At 44.0% G+C, this 22,943-nt stretch overlaps 1 protein-coding gene across 1 annotated transcript; it reads left to right on the top strand.

The window, feature by feature from the left end:
- Positions 1-341: 341 nt before the first annotated feature.
- cep170ab (centrosomal protein 170Ab) lies at positions 342-21,039 on the top strand (the record flags this gene model as incomplete). The annotated part of the gene is made up of 18 exons (XM_080722540.1): positions 342-446; positions 565-654; positions 1,405-1,501; positions 1,696-1,754; positions 2,176-2,341; positions 2,639-2,776; positions 3,193-3,649; positions 5,767-6,142; positions 6,545-6,676; positions 7,557-7,689; positions 8,833-10,281; positions 10,878-11,124; positions 12,020-12,128; positions 13,068-13,211; positions 17,200-17,288; positions 18,123-18,216; positions 20,482-20,533; positions 20,753-21,039. The coding sequence occupies 18 exons, from the start codon at positions 342-344 to the stop codon at positions 21,037-21,039; spliced, it is 4,224 nt and encodes a 1,407-aa protein (XP_080578666.1).
- Positions 21,040-22,943: the final 1,904 nt, after the last annotated feature.

Below are 22,943 nucleotides of genomic sequence, written 5' to 3'. Positions count from 1 at the left end.
CACAGGATCTGCAGCGGCCTCTTATTATGGCATTAACAGTTCCATTACAAACCAAACGTTTGGCCCTCAACATGCCTCCACACACACGCGCCGCACGCACGCACGCACACACACACACACACACACACACACACACACACACACACACACACACACACACACACACACACACACTGACTGACTGACTGACTGACTGACTGACTGACTGACTGACTGACTGACTGACTGAATGACTGACTGAATGACTACTTATGCCACTACTGATCCCTCACTGCCCAGCCTAATACTGTTATTGATCTAATCAGGATGCTGTAGCGGTGGGCTGAGCTGCTGAAGCAGAGATGAGTCTGACTTCCTGGTTCCTGGTGAGTGGAGGGGGGACGCGCCACCGCCTCCCAAGGGAGATGATCTTCGTGGGCCGGGATGACTGTGAACTCATGCTACAGGTACGTGAACTCTCCTGGACTGCTGCTGAACTCCCATTCATAATCTGTCCAGATTATCACCCCAAGCACAGGAGATTAACATGGATTAGAATGATTGACTCGATTTGGTGTAATTTAGTCCCGCAGTGTTGACAAACAGCACGCTGTCATCAACTATGAGCCAGGACCGGATGAACATAAAGTTAAGGACCTGGGCAGCTTGAATGGGGTGAGTGTGTTCTGTATCTGTTTAGTTATAACAGCTGGAGCTTTGTCATAATTCATTGTTGTAAAATATTTTCAAAATGATACGAAATGTAGGCTAGTATATGCAAATTTGCATGATATAATCTATAGTCCATCTGTAAAAACGCTTTTACTGTTGGCAACCATGACAGAACTCTATAATACAAGGCTCTGGCCAGCCTAAGGGCATGCGTATTGCGTAGCCTGTTTTGAGAGAGGCGCGTTTGGGAAACAGCTTTGTCGTAGTACCGGAGTGTCCTACGACGGGCTTGTACGACTGCGCTTTGGGAAACCCGGCCATTGTGCTTTAAGTTATGTATTACCTTTTAAATGTGTCATTATTATTATTATTATTATTATTGTGGGCTCGCTTCATTATTTATCTATCATGTTCTCCTAAAAAATGAAGTAATTTATCAGTCAAGTTCTCCTCAAAAATTATGTAATCTATCAGTCAAGTTCTCCTAAAAAATGACGTAACCTATTACGTCAATTTAGTCAAGTTCTCCTCGACAGTACAAAGGCATGGCCCTTAGCCAATGAGGTGCAGCCAAAGGGTAGATCTTTGTGCCCATACATGCTGGTGTTACATGCAAGCCCACACTGTTTCGTAGGAACAGTATTTCTAGTTATTTATTTATTATTGTCTACTTTTGTTGTTAACTTTCTTTCTGTTCTTTCATATGGGTGAATATCATCATATTGTCATAACGAATTACACTTATGTTTGCAGACATTTGTCAATGATGTCAGAATACAGGAGCAAACGTACGTCACATTGAAAATTGATGACAAGCTGAGGTTTGGATATGATATCCTTTTCTATATTTGTATGTTCCTTCATGTTATTGACCTGTCATGAGTCACAAGGTTAGTGGGCAGAGACAAACACGTAACTTTATCTGCTGTTGAATAGCTTTGAAAGCTCACTGTACCCTTCCTGTTACATAATAGATAAGGCTATCAGTTTGAGGTTCTATTGCCTGCAAAGAGTTTGTTGTTCCTTTTCCTTAACCTGTTTCACATACTAATCTGTTCACCGTGGTACGAGGAGAGCTGCATGTTCCTGAGGAGGCACTCAAGGTTGGACAGCATGATGAAACGTGTGGTGAATTAGCGGTCCCTAGCATGAAGACCAAGAAAATATGCCTACCAAAAAACAACAGCAAACACGATTGTTTTTCCTTTGCCTCAGCAAATTAAAAGTGCCTGATAAATTGAGTTCAGTCAACTGTTTTCTGCTGAACCGAACAAAACTGCTGGAGTTGCCGAGCTCGTTGATTATGCTCTCAGACAAAACTGCCCTGGTTGTCCCAGAAAATAGAAGAACTCTGTATTATTCATAGTGTTTGAATGGGAAGAATCAAGTTACTAGTACTACCTCAAAAATGACTCCTGAAATTCAGTAAGCACCTATTTAGCAGTACTGTATGCAACATTCTATTCAGCCTACGCTACTCTAAACCCACCTTGCTGCTTCCATCTTGTCCTCCTCCCCTGTCAGCATGAGAAGTTCAGCAGTCAGCTGCAACTAAGCCAGAAAAGGGTTCCTGATGAAGACGCCTGTCGAGTAGCAGAGGTCAAGCCCTCTGAGCCAGCAGCACCAGCAGCATGTGAGGGAGCCTCTGCCAAACCTCCCGAGACCAGCCAAGGAGAGGACAAGATGGCAGGTGAGGTAGTTAGGGTATAGCACCTATATGACTTTGCTGAGTGAACAAATCAATAGTTCTGCTACCAAACGAATGAAGGGTCTGTTTCTCAGTTCCTGTTGCAGTAAATGCAGTCCATAATATATAAGATAAAGTAATGGTGGGCTTGAAGGACCATTTTGGTGGTCTGGCATGTTAAACTTGACTGCAGACTATTTTCCATAGAATACAGCGGTTAGTATGGTCCTATAATGTAGGTCCTATGAGTTGCTCCAATTAACTGATGTGTAAAACCAGCCTCTCATGACCTTTTGCCAGGAGATCTAGCAGCAATGCACCGGCCAACACCCCTGTATGGTCAGCCTGCCTGGTGGGGAGATGGAGACACTGGTGACCAGCATTCTGGGAGGCAGGATGGAAGGACCTCAGACAGGAAGCAAGACAAACCGGAGACAGGTATACAATTGTGAAGCATAAGAACTTATGCTTTTATCCCCATATTTGAAATAGCCTTTTCTATTTCACCAACATTGTATTGCTATTAGCAGCTTTGATCATTGAGTGAACGTTCATAAATACTAGTTAATTAAATTGTAATAGTATTTTTTTCCCCCCTTTTTTTTAAGATTTGTTTTTTGGGCTTTTATGCCTTTATTGGATAGGACAGTAGACTGACAGCAAATGGGGGGAGAGACAGGGAGTGACATGCGGCAAAGGTCGTCCGGATCGGGAATCGAACCGGCGACGCCGACAGGCATCAATGCCTAAGTGGTATGCGCCTGGACCAGTAGGCCAGCGAGCGCCCCGTAATAGTATTTGTGACACTAGTACAAACTGTACTATCATATTAATATTATCTACAGATAGCAAAGATGCCAAGAAGAGTGCTGAGGCGCCAAAGAGTGGCCTGCTTGGGGCCTCCAGCGAAGAGCGAAGCTACTTTGAGATCCCCACCAAAGATGCCCTCATGGTGGGTAAAGGCATTGGGGAGGCCCCTTCCCGAGACACAGAGGCAGGCGCTGCTTCTGCCGCCGAGCCTGCCCATGGCCACGCCTCCTTCACCATTGAGTTTGACCCTGGGGCCTCAGGCAAAGTGAGCGTCAAAGACCGTGCAGCGAAGGTGGGACCAGAGACCAGGCCACGCCCCAAGAGGGGTGTGGGGGAGGAGCTAAGCCCCCTTCAGACGGCCATGGTGGCCGCAGAGGTCAAAGTCGCCGACTGGTTGGCGCAGAACGAGCTGCCGTTGGCTCTTAAAGAGACGGTCGCTGAAGACGACGGGGAAAGTGTGAAGAGTGACCTGCCCGTCCAACTGAGGAGTCTCAAAGGTGTGTGTATGTATATATATATACTGTATATACTGTCAGGGGCGTCACAAGGGGGGGAGGTTACTAGGGCCCAAGGTGGAGGGGCCTTTGTTATTTTATACTTTAGCTATTAAAAATAGCAGATATACAAGCTCCGTGCTGCGAGCTTGTAGATCTGCTATATTGGAAAAGTCGTGAAAATGTGTGCAAATCTTTGAATATATGTATTTTTTAAGCAAACATTTGTAACTCAAATTTTGCTTCTGGGGGTTCCTTCCTGGAACTAAATATTTTGAGATGGGGGTCCGTGGCCAAATACATATCATTTTGGGGGTCTTTCACATGAAAAAGTTTGAGCACCACTGACCAAAATAATCATGATTTTTCAAAAATAGCAGATCTACAAGCTTGTATATCTGCAATCTTTCAATAGTTAAAGCACAAAATAATGTATTCCCAGTCTAAATGGGTTAAAACCCAACATTCATGGAGGGCCCCACAGTGAATCCTTGTACCCAGGGCCCAGAATTTGGTGCGACACCCCGGTATACTGTATGTGCATAATATGGAAGGAATGCTAAGGGGTGAAACTCCACTTCATCCCATAGCACTCCTCCATTTCTTTATCAGCACTCAGCCTATTTGGATGTCAGTTATGATGTTCAGATATACGTTGCTGGTTACTTGTTCACATTTGCAATGTACGTTATTGTCTCCGCCAGCCGAAGGCATGGGGGAGAGTATGTTTTCCCCTTCGTCTGTCCGTGTGTCCGTACTTGTGTGCGTCCGTCCGTGCGTCCTCGCAGTTTGTGACCACCTAATCTCAGTCGCCGTTGGCCCGGTCGCTGCCAAAATGAGCACACACACTCCCTGGATGCCAATTCAGAACCTCTGACCCACGTTTTTCAAATGGGCCTGTTCTAGCGCCACCTAGTGGCCGATGTTCGCAAAACACATTTCTGTACACTACTCTTAGAGATTTTGTCCAAAAATCCTACAAATTGGTAGGCAGTATATCGACAGTCATGTGATCGACACGGATCTGTCCGATTTTGCATATTCCATCCTGATTGGCAAAGATTGGCTTCCAAAGTTTGTAGGATTGAGCCGTTTTGAACAAAATGCCTCAACTCCCAAACGCAAAGTGCAATTATCATGAAATCGGGCACACACGTTCCCACTAGGCCGAGGAAGAAATGCCACTTCAATTTTTTTAAATCAACCTCATGCTGGCACTATAACAGGGTGATTTGTGGTTTTACCTATAACTCCACCAATCAGTTTCAAACTTTGTAAGCGCACTCCCTAGAGGCCAAGGAAAAACCCTTTCCCTGCTTTTTTCACATCAGCCTTTTAGAGCGCCACCATGAGGCCGATGTTTGCAAAACACATTTCTGTACACTACTCTTACAGATTTTGTCCAAAAACCCTACAAATCGTTAGGCAGTATCTCCACAGTCATGTGATCAACATGGATCTGTCCGATTTTGCATATTCCATCCTGATTGGCTAAGATTGGCTTCCAAAGTTTGTAGGATTGAGCCGTTTTGAACAAAATGCCTCAAATCACAAACGCAAAGTGCGATTTTCATGAAATCGCACACACACATTCCCACTAGGCCGAGGAAGAAATGCCACTTACATGTTTTTAAATCAGCCTCATGGTGGCGCTATATCAGGCCGATTTGTCGTTTTACCTATAACTCCACCGATCAGTTTCAAACTTTGTAAGCGCACTCCCTAGAGGCCAAGGAAAAACCCTTTCCCTGCATTTTTCACATCAGCCTTTTATAGCGCCACCATGAGGCTGTTTTTTGACAAACACATTTTTTGACACTTCACTGTCTCTGAAGCTAACTTGTCCACTCACCTTTATTGCGTTTGACCCCGCTCATTCATAACCACCTAATTCAATACCACCCAATGCACGAGACCTGTGCTCGGAAGAGCACTGCTTCTAGTTTAAACTGATTTACTGCTGTACACAGATACTGCTGTGTGCAAACTTATTTCTTCATTCCCTCTTTCAGTAACTCTCTCTGAACTCTCTTCCACTGTTCATACTTTCCTCATGTCTTCTTCATACTTCTACCTCTCTTTCCCAACCTCTCCTTCTGTCCATGCCCTGCACCCATCAGGCAGCAAACATGAAGATGGAACCCAGAGCGACTCGGAGAACACCCTGGGTGAACAGCGCAGGACCGCTGTGCTGGAGGAGCGCTCTCGGGGGCCGTGGGGGAGTCCGGGGATGAAGATCCGAGAGGGCCGTGCCAACGTGCCCGAGGGGCTCTTCGCAGAGGAGGACAGCCCTGCACGCCGCCACAGGTCATCGGCTCCCAAGGTGGCCGCGTCGGGAGGGGACGCGGGGGAGAGGCGTCCAGGCACAGTGCCCTATCAGCAGACTGGCCGCGATGACAGCTACCACCACGGAGACGACCACAGTGACAGAGGGACGTACACGATTGAGCTGGAGAACGGAGATCACGAGGAAGAGGAGGCTAGGCGAATGATTGACAAGGTGGGGAACTGAGTTGTTAGAGAAAGCATTTGTTACTTTGTCATATACACTCCTGGATCATACATATCGTCACTGTCGGGCAGAAACCTTGTATCTCCAAGTTCAAAGTGTGTACGTTTTTTCACCAAGTAAAGCCCTGCTTCATCATACAACGCTGTCGCACAAAAGTAGTGAAAACAGACGATCTACAAGCACACAACGCCTCGCACCACGAGGCGTTGTGTGCTTGTAGATCTGCTATTTTCACTAGTTTAGTTCATTTTTAAAATGATAAATACAGAAGGAACGGTCTTGAACATACAAGGTTTCCACCCGACAACGACAATATTTTCAAATGACAAAATCACATCAAGTGTGTGTCAGTATCCATGAGTAGATATAGGTATTTGTGGTGTATTGCAGGTGTTTGGTGTGGAGGAACAGCAGTCTGTACCTGTATCTAGAGTGGGTGGTGCGGACCCCCACAGACACAGGCTCACCACTCAGCGGTCTGGGACAGGTGACAAGAGCAAGCCTGGACGCATGGAGACAGAGGTGGGTATAAAATGCTCAATAGAGAGAAGGATCCATAGTCATTACCAAAATACTCTACTTTCTGTTCATACAATCGGGTAGGTTTTCTTTCTCCTTTTTCAACTAAAACCTACCTTACTGAAAACAATCCAAGATTACATTTTGATAAAGTTTGCGCTTGTCTTGTAAGGTGCTAACACATTATAAGCATCATGTCTTTTTGTGCCGTCTGACCCATAAGCCTAACTTATACGCCGAAAGCTCACAACACATTGCATCATGACACGTTGTGAGCTTGTCGATATCTTTGGTGTGCAAAACGGCGCGCAACCAATTCAAATAAGGCAATAGCTTTCCTATGGGTTGATTTGTGGTGCACAGTGCAAACTGATTATCATGTGTAAGCAGTGCACTTATAAGAGTGCTAATAGTTTTGTTCATGAGTTCATTTTTACACTCTCAAGACTTAAACCACTTAAACATTATATACTTCCACCCGATCTACTATGAATCACTTGATACTTCACTGACCGGAGTCGTCCAAGAGTCTATACTTGGCCCATTGTTTTTCTCTCTACGCCAAATTAGTCGATCTACAAGCTCACAACACAACATGTTGTGTTGTGTTGTGAGCTTGTTTATCATCTATTTTATTCATGTGGTTCACGTGATACACATGGTTTCCATCTGTCTTTCAATGTTATATGAGATACATAGAGGGTTCCTGTGGAAATAAGCTGAAAAGCTTACTAGGATCTCCTTTTAGTCATGAAACTGTACTTTTTCCTATGCAACCTTCCAATACATTCTTCAATCAATCAATCAATCAATCCATCAATCAATCAATCAATCAATCAATCAAAATGAACACTGAGGACTATATGTGTGCTGCACCCTGCAGGTCCTGCCTGAAGAGCTGGTGGTGGGGGGTCCACGCTGGGTGTCTCAGTGGGCCACGCTAGCCGCCAGTCACATCAGGACTGACCCTGAGGGATCAGGGGCAGAGAGCCACATCTATGTGACCGAAGACAGAGGTACATCACTGCTGTGGGCTCTGCTCTCAGCGCTGACTTTAGCCACTTCAACCCTATGCACTCAGTCCCCCAGGGCTCCAGGGCCTGCTAGTATTCCTAGTATATAATCTCTTAAAGGAAATACTGTAGCTAATCGACCAACTCTCGGGTCTCTGAAAAGTATGTGCTGTATATTTTGGTTGTTCATTTTGGTGATGCCTCATTCATGCAGGTTGGTTGATGCTTTCATTTGAGGTGAAAAATCAACCTGTTTTCTAAAATATACTAGTAAGACGCTTCAGGGCGACATGCGACCTCACCCTAAAGGGTGAGGTTGCGCCAAGTCTTGGCCATCTGGCCAGTGATGTATATCGGACCAGTTACCCATATATGGAGATCCATGTACTGTATATAGTACATCCCTATTATGTCCATACATGGAGATCCCTGTCTAAACCAGCCGCACAGATATGGGCTGTCTTCCTCCATATATGGGCATTCCCATATGAAGTCTTGTTAGATATGGGCTTAATATTGATGACATCAAGGATCTCCATATATGGGCTTAAAAGGGATTCTGTTGGAGTGGTTCCCATGACATCACAACATACAATATATTTTATGCCCATACATGGAGATCCCTATCTGAACCAGCCACACAGATATGGGCCATGTCTTGGCCATCTGGCCAGTGATATATATCGATGACATCAGGGATCTTCATATATGGGCATAAAAGGGATTCTGGGGAATACCCATATATGGACTTTTACATAGGTGATGTCACCTGTGATATCACTTGTGATGTCACAGTGATGTGTCAAGGGAACCAACCCATAGACTGTAAAAACATGTACACACACAGCAGCGTCTACACGCAGACAAGCTGTGACATTTCTCATGGTAAACTGCGACCTTTGGTCGCAATAATATTTGTGTGGATGTACATAACCCACAAAGAGCCATTAAGTTTCAATGTCAGCACTATGAATCTATTTCTCTTGTACAGTTATGAATTTAATATAAACCAAAACATCTCTTCATATCAGGGTCCCTAGGACAGAAGCATTTGGAATGTGGGGAAATGGGGGTTATTAAAAGTCAATTTGGGAATCCCCCTGATCTAAGAGAATCACATTAAGACTCATCTTCTATCCATTTCAGCTGAGATCAGTGAGTCCAGTTACTCTGCCTCATCTGGCTACACCGATCGCAAGAGAAGGACCTTGCCACAGCTACCTGCCGATGAGCTAGCCATGGGAAGGAGGGCCACAGGCTCCAGCCTGTGCACTGGCATGGGGGAGAAACAAGATACAGAGCTCCAGGAGAAAGAGAGCCAGGTGAAGATGAACAGGGAAAAGAACAGACCTGCCCATGGGGCAGGAGGCCAGGGCGGAAGTCCCAAGCGTTCCTCCCCTGCCAAGTCCCAGGACAGTGGAGGAGTGAGACCGGGCCAAACGGGTGTAGTGACCAAGCTCCCACCTCGACCGCTGAGCAGCGGGGAGAAGAGACTAGAGGAGGCACGGAGGAGAAAGAAAGAGGAGGAGAAAGCCAAGGACAACAGCGGAAAACCATTTTTGAGGCAGGAGAGTTTTACAGTGGAAAGGCCCAGCTCCAGTGTGCCCATTGAGCTCATACCACGCATTGACGGGCACACAAGCAGCAGAATGCTTTCCAGGGACGCTAGCATCGACGGTGCCACCCTGCAGAAAGACTCCGAGGCGGTGGCAGCCTTCCTAGAGACAACCGTGTCAGACCAAGGCGATCCACCAAGCCAGTCCATCGAGGGTTCCATGTCACCAGAGTCAGACGTGGACACGACCAGCACCCTCAGCCAGGCAGAGGGAGGAAGAAAAGTAATCCATAGACGACGGACGCTTGCAGCGCAACAGAAGGAGAGGACAGTAGTGAGCTCAGCTAAAGGCCCCACTGGGAGCCGAGAGACCCAAGACAGGAGGACAAAGGCAAGAATGTCTGCCCAGCAGCAGCCCAGCCAACAGTGGACTTCCCAAGACCTTACTGACGATGACGTCAACTCAAACTCACTGCTCTCAGATTCCCAACCCGCCCCAACCCAGGGGTCCAGGGGCTCACAGGCCAGAGCCCCGACAGGGAGCACCACAGTGGGAGCCAGCACCAAATCAAGCCGGGCTAAGATCGCTCCAGGCTCCTCTGCAGCCCCTGCTAAACCCAGCCCCGGCCCCAAGCCGAGACCCACGCGGGCGTCCCTGCTCAGGCGAGCGCGTCTTGGAGACTCATCAGACACAGAGCCAGCAGACTTTGATCGAATGTCAGTAGCTTCTGAGGCCTCCACCGCCAGCTCTGCATCCAGGACAGGGATAGCCCGAAGGGGGATGTCTAGAATAGAGGCTCTGGCTCAGCCGAGGAGGCCTAGACTGGGATCGCCATCAGCCCAGAGTGATTCGGAAGCCACTGTGACCAGGAGTAGAGGTCTGGGAGCTCGGAGTGTGGCAGGGGACTATGCTAGTAGACATGGAATGAGAGTGTCAGGTATGACATCAGCGGTGGTACCCAGAGCCCGGGCTAACAGCGCCTCCAAGTTGCCCGACAAGAGTAAAGTCACCGCCGCATATGGGCATGTCACACCTGCATGTAAGTCAGTTGCCGATTAAATGTATTAGTTTGATGAACTGTTACACCCCTAGACAGACCTGGCCCGTGACACACACACACACACACCAGTGTGAGCTAGTGTCCAAAATGAAAAGTAAAAGTAAACTTGCACTTTAAATGCATGTCTCCTAGGGTAGATACTCTCACAAAAACATGCAGTAATCCTGGTCTTTGTAATGCATCCCCCTGGCCAGCCGGGGCACCTGATAGATGGGAAAGGAACTAGTTGGAATAACGTGTTCCTTCCACGCGCTATGTCCAACCGGGGAAACTCCCCCCTGTCAGGATGATAATAAGCGGCCTGCTCACTCCTCATGCGTTGAAGGAAGCACAAGCTCATATTCGGGGCTCTCCCCAGGTTGGCAGAGGGAGAGCAGCGCCCAGGATTACAGTTTAGGGTTTAGGCAATTGGCACTGGGTGAACAATGGGTTACAAAATCGTGGGATAAAAATTATAGAAGTAAGTTTGTTCTTTTCCCCTTATGATTCTTATCTCTTTGAAGTCAACATTAAATCGTGGGTAAAGAATTCCCAGTCCATACATTACCTAATTACAATACTTTTCCTATCTCTAGCCACCACTCGGTGGCGTCGTGTGCCTGTGGAGTATGCGTCCACCTCAGAGGATGAGTATGGCTCAAACCGACACATGTCCAAGCAGGGCCACATGCATAGGCCCTTCCCCTCCACTCGGGTTGCCCAGCTAGGAGGTTCGGCCCCGGCCACGCCCTGCCCTGGGGGCCTGAGCGCCCTGAGGCAGCACTCCAGGGAGCAGGACGATTATATGAGGGACTGGACAGCGCATAGTGAGGAGATCGCCAGGTAAAGGAAGTGGGGGGAGTTCTAAACCAGTGGTTCTCAACCTTTTCAGGCCGCAACCCCCAAAAACTGGGGACCCCCACCCTGACGAGCACTAAGAGTTGAGGCACTACATTTTGTATAACACGGTTCTATTGTGAAAATAGCAGATCTACATGCTCACAACGCCTTGCGTTGGGAGGCGTTGTGAGCATTGTGACTCTTGCTGGGGCCCTCATTCAGTCCCTCTATGTCTATGACTACGCCTGCACCTCCTGGTACTCCAACACCAAAATGCCATTAAAGACTAAACTCCAAACCTCCCAAAATAAACTGCTTAGACTTCTTCTTAACCTGGGGCCCATGACCCACATTTCTACTTTGCTAGCCTAGGGAGGCTCAATGTAGACGACAGGGTTAAACAACCAAAAATGGGATTGACATTCAAATTAGTCAATGCAATTCGGCCATCAACCCCCACAGTACCTGCTTATCTGACTAAACACCTCCAAAACGTTAGTGATACCCACAGCAACACCAGAGGGAGCGCACAAAACGATCTGATATTACAAACACATAGCACAAATATGGGTAAATTCTCCTTCTACAACACTGCCACTCAAGTGTGGAATTCCTTGACTGTTTCCCTTAAGACATGCAGCTCGCTGGGCCCCTTCAAGGCTGCCCTGAAAATCCACCTACCACTTTTGGTACTTTAAGGATACTTTGATGACAATACCTTTGTACTTTCACTCAAGTACATTTTGAATTCCGGACTTTTACATTGCATTATTGATACTGTTAACAATGGCCTTGCAAAGTTGTGATATATGGTTGCCTTAACATTCATGGAAATATTACATTACAAAAGCAAAAAGAATCCATTGAGAATGAGTTGTGTTGATGTTGTGTTTGTCAGAATTAGCCAGGACCTAGCCAAAGACCTGGCCATGCTGGCCAGAGAGATCCACGATGTGGCAGGAGAGATCGACTCTGTGAGCCCTGCTGCCACCGACCCTGGAGTCCTGGTACTGTAAACACATGCACCACACAAACCTGAAAACGATAACCCAGTACATCACAACAGAGGTCTTGTTACGTCTGGTGACCAAGCATTAGCTGCAGGTTTGTTTGCGTCCATTTTCGCCACTGTTCAACTCCATTGAATTTAGACGTCACCAGGTTTATTGGTACAGTAGGCTGAGATGTCCAATTGCCTGGCAACACAAGACTACACCAGAGTACTTTACATGTATATAGAGAGAATAGAGCACTTTATATTTCAATTATCTCTCGAGTGTTGGCTCCAGTAGTTTTTGAGTGTAACACTCGCTTACCCTCAATTACCATACATGAAAGCCGTGGCCTGAAGACTCACATCTTCAGACTCCACCTAAGCCTGCACTTGCCTACCCGCAATGACCATACATGAAAGCTAGAAGATAGCATATTTAGGTTTTATATAACTTTTTTTACTGATTAGGTGCTTGGTCTACCTTAGTTATTTTTTCTAGATTGATATTTCTATGCATTTGATATATTATTGTTGGTGTATTGATGTATTACCTTGCTTATTGTATTGATGTATTACCTTGCTTAAGTCGCTCTGGATTAAGAGCGTCTGCTAAATGACTAAATTGTAAATTGAGCGGTGCGCCTGGAGGGAGCTAAGCTCCAACATCTGTCTTTGTCTAAAGTTTGTTGTATGCCCAGGGTCACATTCTGGGCCAGATGTAGGCTAAGCTTTGTGTCCCGCTTGACCTTCATCTGGCCTACATCTGGCCTACACTTTGCACAAAGCGGCCAAAGTTTGTTGTCCACCCCAGGGTCACATTGGCCAAACTTCGCGGGAGGCTTAATGAAATTAACTCATAAATAGCATCACTCACTTTTTTTTTCTTAACAGGGAACAAGAAGGGAACATATACAGTATATAATGACATAGCATTGCACACACTGTCCTACAGTTGGATGAGCAAGTGTTTGATGACAACCTGGAGGCGGGCGGCCGCGCCGCAGAGCCCAACGGACGGCCTGTGGAGCTTCGTCCCTGCGCTTCTAATGGACAGACGTCCCGCTCCATCCGCCGACAGACCTGGAACAGAGACGACGTGAGTTCAACATCATCTATCTATGAAAGCATGGAATCACTGTCTGTCACTTGGGGCTGTCACAATTATTACATAATCGTGTTAATCGTTTCCATGTTGAAAAATGTTCATATATATTTTTTTTAAGTTGTGAGCTTGTAGATCGGCTATTTCCACTATCAATGTTCTTTTTTAAAGTTGTACCATGTAACTTTTTTTATAAAACAAATCTTAAAATTGTCCTAACTCTTAAATCGCTAAAGTTTTAGAACACCCACTCCGTTATTTTCAGCTTCTGAAGCCTTCTCTTTATATGTTTCCTATGATCCTGACCGGGGTCTGGTTTTCGCGCAAAAATTACGTCATCATACACTACCGGCCAATCACAGCGAGGGTTATACACTGCCGGCCAATCACAGCGCATCTTGAAGTGGGGTCGCTAGCTATCACAATAGGACGGCCATATTTGTAGGCGCCCGTGTGTCTCTATCTATACTCGGGTGAAACACTCCGTTTCTCCGGAATGCCTGAACGCACAGGAACCAGGGACCCCTCTAAAGATAGATCTCGGCGAGGTGGAGGCAGACGCGGGGGTGACGCGGGGGTGTGAGGCCCGGTCCGCGGCGAAAAACGGCCGAAAGACGCGGACGCTACTGACCACTAGTTGAGCAACTTACACAGTATAGCTTTAAGTATAAAGTTGTCAAATATGTCAGTAATTTCTTTGTATATTCAGGTTATGTGTCATATCTGCCATGTGCAACTTCAAAGTCTAAAAGCCAAACAGAAATGTAATTGTCAACGACAAAAACACAAGTAAATCGTTAATCATCTGGCCTGGGACACATATATACGCCATGCATCGGCCGGACGCTGCCCGAGTTATGCCTGGGACAGACAGACACACTAATTAATAGATACAGTAGATAGATGTTTCCAACTTACGGTATTTTTAAGTCTTATCTGTAAAAGTCTTTATGGCTGTGGGGAGCTTTTCTCATTATTAAGTGTGCCTGCCATGCAATGGCAAAACACTTATTGTAATCCGCCATACTTAATTAATTAATTAATGATAATGATCCCACAAATTTGGTGCACTAATAACTGCCGCACAATTTACGCCACCGCCGCAATATATACATCAAAACGTGCGGCTCGGCCGGGAATGATGTGCTATTACTTTTCTAAGAGAAAAGTTGTATCGTTTAATTGATATTAATTTATTAGTGAATTAATTTTACCCATTGACTTATAATGGGAATCGCAAAAACTCACATTCAATATTTCTTTTCTCGCAAACCATAGGGGCTACAGTTTCAAAACTTGGAGAGGAGATTTATAATGATATCAAGGATTAAATAAAAAATAATTTCGTCCGTTGGCCTCATGGTGGCGCTATAACAGTCCACTTTACCTTTCGGCCTGTAACTCTTGAACCGTGGGTCGGAAAATTAAAATTCCCTTTTCCCTGGATTCCTTGGGTCATGACGCATTTCCTCATATAGGCCACGCCCATTTGCGTCAGGATAGATTTTCCGCCATTTTGAATTTTCTTCAAAACACACTTTTTGCTCCTTTTCCTACATATTTTCTCCAAATATCACAAAAATCGATACACACGATCTATGGACTCATGCGATAAACATATTTAAACGATATTTTGATAGTCCATACCGTTCTTCCGTAACAGGGTTCCAAAGTTAGCGGGAGGAGCCCGTTTTGTAAGAAGTAGCCATAAATCACAAACGAAACATCCAGTCAACACCAAATTGTAACCACAAGTGGGGGGCGCTATACTGAACATATACCCAAAAGCATTTCCACTTCAACCCATAGGGGGCACCACAAACGCGCAAAACGTAACCGTTTCATGCCAAAACGTGTTTTTCAGGGGGAACGACCCTCTCAAAACGAAACACAAACGATCTCGGGAGCGACGGGACAACGTAATCGCCTTGCGGAACTTGTGGGAGGAGCCTATTTCTTAAAAACAAGAAACCATATTGCTAATGCTAACACATGCTAATGCTAACAAATGCTAATGCTAACAAAGATGCTAATGTTAACACATACAAGGTTGCACACACTTAGCGAGCTGCAGGCACACTTAAAATTTCTTCGAAATTTTCTTTTCTAGTTTTCTACTATTCTGCCAAGCAGAACAAGTGAACTGGAAGTTCACCTGTCACAGACAATAGGCATTACAGTTAAGTCTGAGATTCCCCACAGTGTAGTCAGTAAAGTAGTAGTACTAGATTTGCGACTGCTGGCCACCAGAGGGCGATAACCATAGATCAAATCTAATGAATTTCACCACATGCCCAAACTGTAAGCACTAAGCAAGTAGACATTTACTAAAGGTTTTGTTTCTATGCGGAGTTGTATAATAATGGCAAATTATGATTTCTGTTGTATTTGTGTAGTACAGTATGACAATGTTTGTCAATAATGAATATCTGAAAATGGCGTAAAATAACTAGACATAATTGTTTCAGCCCTGCTTAAATAATTATTTTGTGATAAATTCTTTCCTTTATTGACATTTGTTTCATAACATTCATCTATGCAAGCGCAGAAAGTGATTCCTAAAATGAATAATAACACTGAGAACAGAAAGAATAATGGTAGAAAATAGAAGAAAAAAAACAAGAGGAACAAAAGAAAAAGACAAATCCCAGAAAAAGCTGTCCCACATGTACACAGGCTGTCGATAGTTCCAAGTACACAGTATCTGGATTTGTTACTAAGTTTGAAAGGAAAGGGGGTGGAGTGACTTTCAGGGCACAGCAATCGATGTTTCTGCTGCCTTCAAGTCTGGCAAGTATCACTTTGTTTTTTAGTCAGTGTTAGGCCAAGGCTGGAGAGATTATTTAAGCACTCAAATCTCTCTACTTGCTAAACTACTACTTAGTTGACCGGGGTTTGTTCTGTTCTTGGTCCCCTCTTTTCCCCCCCTCTACGCTTAATCTCTTCAAATGTTCCCCCAGCATAGGGATGCTAGGTTTCAAGTAGTTAAAATGAGTGTCACAGGTACTGAAATGAGTGAAATATCAAACATCTCAGAGAAGGTTAGAGGCAACCATTTCCCAGTCTGGCCACCGTGGAGAGCATTTCCAGAACATATGTAAATATGTCATAGAACACAGAATGCAGCTTGGGTCAGCACTCAGCAATCACTTTCATTGAATAAAGCTTCCTATGTGTCAGATACAGCTCGTGTGTAAGTAGGGCGGCCTTAGCTGAGTGGCTTGCGAGGCCATCTGGGAATCGGAAGGTCACCAGTTCAACCCTTCGGCTTGTCCAGTACTTGTTGAAGTGACCCTGATCCCTTAGCAAGACACTTAACCCCTAACAGCCCCCGTGGGTTCATTTTTAGGCCATCTGAGCAAACATCAGCGGAGTTTAACGTTTGTGATGAGTACATCCACACAAAAAGAGAATAATAGTTGATGGTTGTGTTGATAATGCAATGTAATTTTATTCAGTCCGAGGTTGTTTTTTCAAGTCTGATGCAAAATCCTCACTGGTGATTCATATTGTTTATTAATCTTTTATAACCGGGAACTTATCTGTGTCAATTTAGATTTTACCGTTGGATATTCAATAATATCAGAGATATAAAAGCTCACAGCACGACACTTAGTGCCATGCATGCGGTGAGCTTGTAAATTTGCTATTTTTCTCTCTTCTGAGGGTCCCTGGCACAAAACATTTTTAGATAGGGGTCCGCGGCCAAATATATATCAATTTGGGGGTCCTCCTTGGCACGAACAAGTTTGAGAGCTACTGATTTAGAAGGCATACGCTGTCAAATAAACATATAAATAAATAAATAAAAAGCGTTAAGCTGTAAAATCAATTTGCCCTCCTCTGGCCAGTAATGAGTTGAATCACACATTGTTCTCTCCGCTTTGCCATTTTAATCAAAAATGGATGTTGCAGTTATTACAGAATACCACTGTGAGTAAACTTAATGCTTATTTCTTCTTTTATTTACAATTTCCCCCAGGCGGTGCTGGACAGCTTACTACTAACATCTGTCACTCAACTGTCAGCCAGGATACGCCAATCTGTCGACAAAACAGCAAGCAAAATCAGGTTAGCATCTCGCTGCATTCAAAGACATGTTATGCCCAATGTATACATGAACATTCGTCCTGGTGCCTCACTGGACCAAAACTCTTCTACTTTCATTGAGTGGCACAGACATACGACAAAGAAAGTGGGCAATAAAAAAGACAACTGTGTGTGTGTGCGTGTGCGTGTGCGCGCGTGTGTGTGTGTGTGTGTGTGTGTGTGTGTGTGTGTGTTCTTCCCATTCTGGCTTTAAATCACATACCTGCATTGCCTAGAAAAGAGTACATTTAGATGTTAATCTGTACAGCTTATTGTTAGTTTAAGAAACACAGGCTGTATAAGGTAAAGCGGACAACCTGACATATACTGTATGTGTTTCATTCACATGTCAAGTTACAAGCCACTGTTTGTCACACATAAACCCATATGTTATGCACTTTCACAAACTCCATTCTACCAGGCACCGTAGGTATCACTTTTAAATGTATGTATTCTGAACAAAACCAAAAAGCCTGATTTACACTATACTGATGGACATAGTATGTGATTTAGGAATCCATTTAGGACTTTCTAAACTACATGATACAGACATGCACATACCGGTATATTGAATACACGTTGAATAAATGTGATTTAGATTCTGATTTTAATATGTTGCTATTTTCAGGCTAATTTTATTTTCTCTTTTTGCCAATCATGTGTTACTCCTTGAACTGCAATCGTGAAAGCCTGCATAAACATCACTTTTATCTGTAATTGTGTTGTGACAAGTTGGTTGATTGATTGATTGATTGATTGATTGATTGATTGATTGATAGATAGATATGTAATTTAACAAAATACTCCTTCTTCCAGAATACTGTTCAAAGATAAAGAACGAAAATGGGAGGAGATTGAAAGCAAACTGCAGGCAGAGCATGACTCCTTACTACTGAACACCTCAAACAAGGTGACAAAGACGTTTTATTTACTTCACATCATCTGTTTAGGGCAAGGACTTTTTAATTAAACAAAGAGTTCAAATGAAGCCAGATTGTGTAGGATTGGGGAGGACGGAGGCAGACACTCTTTGACTCGATGAGTCAATTTGTCTGGCTTTGATGAATCTGAACACAGTTGATGAAGGCAGCTTAGTTTGTCCGAAACGTTGGTGATTTTTCTGTCTCTGTGTCTACAATAAACTGGTATCGGCAGCTACGAGCGAGCGGCTCGGCTATACTCCTTTATTATTTAGTGTGGCACCTCGCAAGGACCGGTGTGCTGTGCACCTTTAATAACCACCACTGAACACAGTTGCATCATGATTTTGGAAATGGGTGCTGTTGCGATTGGTTAATCCAGACCGTTATTCGAGTTGCCATTTAGCTCCATGTACACATTAAAATCCTCACTCTTAATCCGCTTACATTTGAGTTACAAATGGATAAATTAAACTGAGGATTAGGGTTTTTTGGCAGAAGAATTTGTGATTTCTCTCTGCGGAATCCGGGGGGGCTATCGTAGAAGAGAGAGGTGCTATAGGGTGAAAACGTTAGCACAGTAAAAATATTTATGGGTGTGATGGGTATTTTCTCCCATGTAAGACAAGAATACATCCATTCTCAGCACAATGTATAAATCATTATGTTCCAATACAGTAGGTTTCATCTGAAACCCTTTTTTATTTAACTCTGAGAGTGGTGTCTCAAAATTATATAATCTAGACATTAAATTGTAATGTTATATTATCCATCAGGGTGCCCTTTCCATTTCATAGGGCTGCCTGTTAGTGATGCTGTGTGGTAAACTCCAGAAAGTGCACAACAGTGCAGAGACCAATGATGGCATAACTACAATTTCCAGTAGTGTGTGATAGTTGAACTCTTTTCCAAATCTACTAGCTTTTGAGTATTTAATTTTCCCATCAAAATCTGGGTAGCTTGAACCAAAGCTCATCACACCACACAGCACAGCAGCAAAAAGAGGGTTTTGTAAATATGTTTACTGTGCTAAAATTGCACTCACTCAGATATGTTCTGCAAATGTTACCTCAGAACAGGAATGCTAGGGTTCAGGTTGTTAAGTAGCTTTCGTTCGAGTCTGACTACCTCAATGGTAGCTTTGCTGTAGCTTAGCTATTACCAAGGTAATAAATCAAGGAATTGGTCGTTTAATTAACTTGCAATTTCAGAGTAGCCTCCCATGCAGTTCCATTGTGCTAGTTGGAATGTTATCTTCTTACACTGTAAGTGAAAGCAACTCCAATATGGGGAAAAGTCCAAACATGAACTAAGGTTATCAATTGAATTGGTCCCCAACTCCCCAATCCCCATAGTCAAACATAGAAGCCACATTTTAAACTATTTAAACGATATGCACTTTTTTTGACAACTGTAAAGCATTCTGTCATAAATGTCAGAGGTAGGACCCTTAGGGAAGTTTGAATTCATCTAATGTGTGTTGAAAGGAAGTTGGCACTCAAACTTTACATAAATACAAATAAAGGAGACACACTCCTCACTTTGGAAATGAGAGTTCCCCGGCTTTACTGATATCATTTGGCTAATGTCTGATTTATACTTACAGGTAGCTGCGCAACTAAGTATAACTCAGGCTTTAAGATCCTTTAGTGACTCTGTGATCGATTAGGCTTTAGACTCCATACAACCCCTTTCTTCTCTCTCTTTGTCTCCCTTCACTGCTCCCTCTCTAGTCTCTCTGTCAAGACGTACTTATTTATTGACTTAATCACAGTGAGTGCTGACATGACACCATTGTGACCTTGTGGCACTTTCAAGGATTTTTCTTTGTTTTGTGCTGTCTGTTGCACAAAGTTTAGGTCCCGGTTGTCCCAACTCATATTCATTTATGGATTAAGGAGAGTGCAACGGCATGTTTGTTCTCAGAGGGTGAAGACTTATGGGCTGTTGTGGCGGGTGCAGATATGAGGTCCTAAAAAATATGGCTTCTCTCTGGGACAAGGCTGTAAATCCAACATTTAGCTTTCAGCCTGGCCTCAAGTAACCCCTGAAGAGAGCTATCATTCACTGCAGAGGCCGTGTGGGCATAAAGAATCAGTTTATATTACTGAAAGTTTCTCTGTTGGAACGAAGACTAAGGGAACAGAAGTTAATGTTGCTTGCTCTTATTATTGATCAGCTGTTGTGAGTGTTAATCTCTTCTGCTGTAGGCTTCTCTCAAGTTCCACTTGCTATTCGTTCATGTTTCTCAACAGGAAATCTCCAGCATCCTTCAAGACCTTAAGAGAGTCGAGAGGCAATTGCTTGGTAAGCATGCGACGCGTTGTGAGCTTGTAGATCTGCAATGTTCAAACTTTTACTTTTGGTACATTAAATACATTTTGATGCCAATGCTTTCATACTTTTACTCAAGTACATTTTGAATTCTGGACTTTCACTTGTAACGGAGTACACTCTATAGTGCAGTATTGATACTTTTACCTAAGTACAACATGTAAGTACTTTTTCCACCTCTGCGTCTGACAGTCATCGACGTGATGGTGGACCCAGACGGTACTCTGGATGCCCTGACCTCCCTTGGCCTGACCAGCCCTCTGGGGCCTGAGCAGAAGATTAGTTCCGGGGCTCAGGCTGCAGCCGCTGAGGCAGAGGTTCCCTCCAGCACTCAGTCAGCCCCCAAAGCTGACGGGACCTCCGTGGGATCCTGTGGCGCTGCAGACCGCTCAGCGACAACAGAGAGAGACCCAGGATCTCACGTGAACAACAACAATCTCGGCCAGAATGAGAAACAGAGCTCTGGACCTCACAATTGATAAGACGGGAGGACTAGATAACCGCCAAACCAATGTGATCAAAGGAAACTTTCCTACTGTATAGCCAGCGGATGCAGATCCAGGGCTTGGTTTTTTATTTGGTAGATGGAATGGAGCTAAACAGCATCACTGTCGGGCAGAAACCTTGTATCTCCCAAGTTTCAAATGTGTACATTTTTTCGCAGAGTAAAGCCCTGCTTTCACCATACAACCGTTGCACAAAAGTAGTGAAAACAGGCGATCTACAAGCACACAACGCCTCGGGCCGCGAGGCGTTGTGTGCTTGTAGATCGCCTGTTTTCACTGGTTTAAATCATTTTTAAAATGATAAATACAAAAGAAATGGTTTTGGATATACAAGGTTTCCACCTGACAATGACGACATGCAACTTCTAGGCATCCATCAAGGTGGGCTCATATCCCCCCATACTGTAATTGACAGAAGAAAAACAAATCACTTCCTGTACAGGGAGCTTTGAATTATAAAGGAGGTAAAGAATGGACAGTGACATACAGTATATTATCCTAAGAGCGAGCAATAGTGTCAAGTGCGAGCCCTCTTCATCAGACTAATGCTGAATCATGTTGGGATTCGATAAAAGACCATCAGGTAATTTATTCAAAATATTCCAACACTATATCAAGTGGTCATTGTCATGATATTGAACCAAATAAAAGTTTTGTTCAGTAATGAATGAGCTATGACAATAATATATAGCAAACTATTTGTTTCTGAATTGCGCGGTGCATTATCATTAACACACTCCAAAACAAATTGACTTTATCTAATGCAATCTCTAAACATGATGTTTTAGTTCATATCAGAATTCCTGACTGGGTTTTTCTTGGAGTGAAAGTCAGTTTTACCATTGTGCTGCAAGGTATGAAGTCTTTTCCAGACTAATACAATCGTCAGCAAGCTGACTCACCTTGACACAAACCAAAAATGTAAACCATAACGTGATCGGTGCCATGGTGTTAAAATAAATGATTTCGGCAGGTGTGTTTGAAACGCTTTCTTCCAAATTTCTTGTCCACTGTGGTACTTCTGAAAAATTGAATATATTTTTGGCCTGTGACACTTGCACTTCCCAATCGAATTGATTCAGATATACATTTTTCAATTCAAGGAAAGACATATTACATTTCCTCTTACTGGGAAATAAGTTATGTACAGTATGTATTTACGTAAATGTTTAAAATAGAAATCTATCCATGCCCTTTTCTTGTGAGGTGGTGGCATGCACAACTAGAATATCCAAGGTAGACAATATGTGGTAGTAAAACCTACTAACAAAGATGTAGCTCCCCAGAAAGGTTTTTCCTCTTCCAGATGTATAATGTCACAAGTGCCCAGCACCATTTGGAGAACAGTTGATTTGGGGGGGGGGGGGGGGCTTTGTTGATTTGCACATGACAAAATATATATCGTCGTTGTCGGGTGGAAACCTCGTATCTCCAAGTATAAAAGTAAAGCCCTGCTTCATCGTACAAGGCTGTCGCACAAAAGTAGTGAAAACAGCAGATCTACAAGCACAGTGCGAGGCGTTGTGTGCTTGTAGATCTGCTGTTTTCACTTGTTTAAATAATTTTTAAAATTATAAATACAAAACAAACGGTTTTGGACATACAAGGTTTCCACCCGACAACGACGATATTATGCAATCATTCACTACTGAGGTCAAGATGAGCCCCCAGCTCAGACCTCAGTAACTATTAACATGTCCTCAACTGTAAAGAAAACAGGGTTCAAAACATTTGCCTGGATTTGATTGGTTTGTCAACTACCTTTTCTAATTATACAAATAAACTAATATTGTTTTTGAGCCAGCATAAACAGGGGCTGGTACCTCCAAGTCCTTAGATTACAAGTACAGTCAAATAAACCGTGACCAATGTCATTT

Source organism: Nannobrachium achirus (genome assembly GCF_963921795.1).
Source record: "Nannobrachium achirus genome assembly, chromosome: 3".
NCBI classification, from domain to species: Eukaryota; Metazoa; Chordata; class Actinopteri; order Myctophiformes; family Myctophidae; genus Nannobrachium; species Nannobrachium achirus.
The sequence above is the reverse complement of the archived record's forward strand: the minus strand, read 5'-3'. Positions and strand labels throughout refer to the sequence as shown.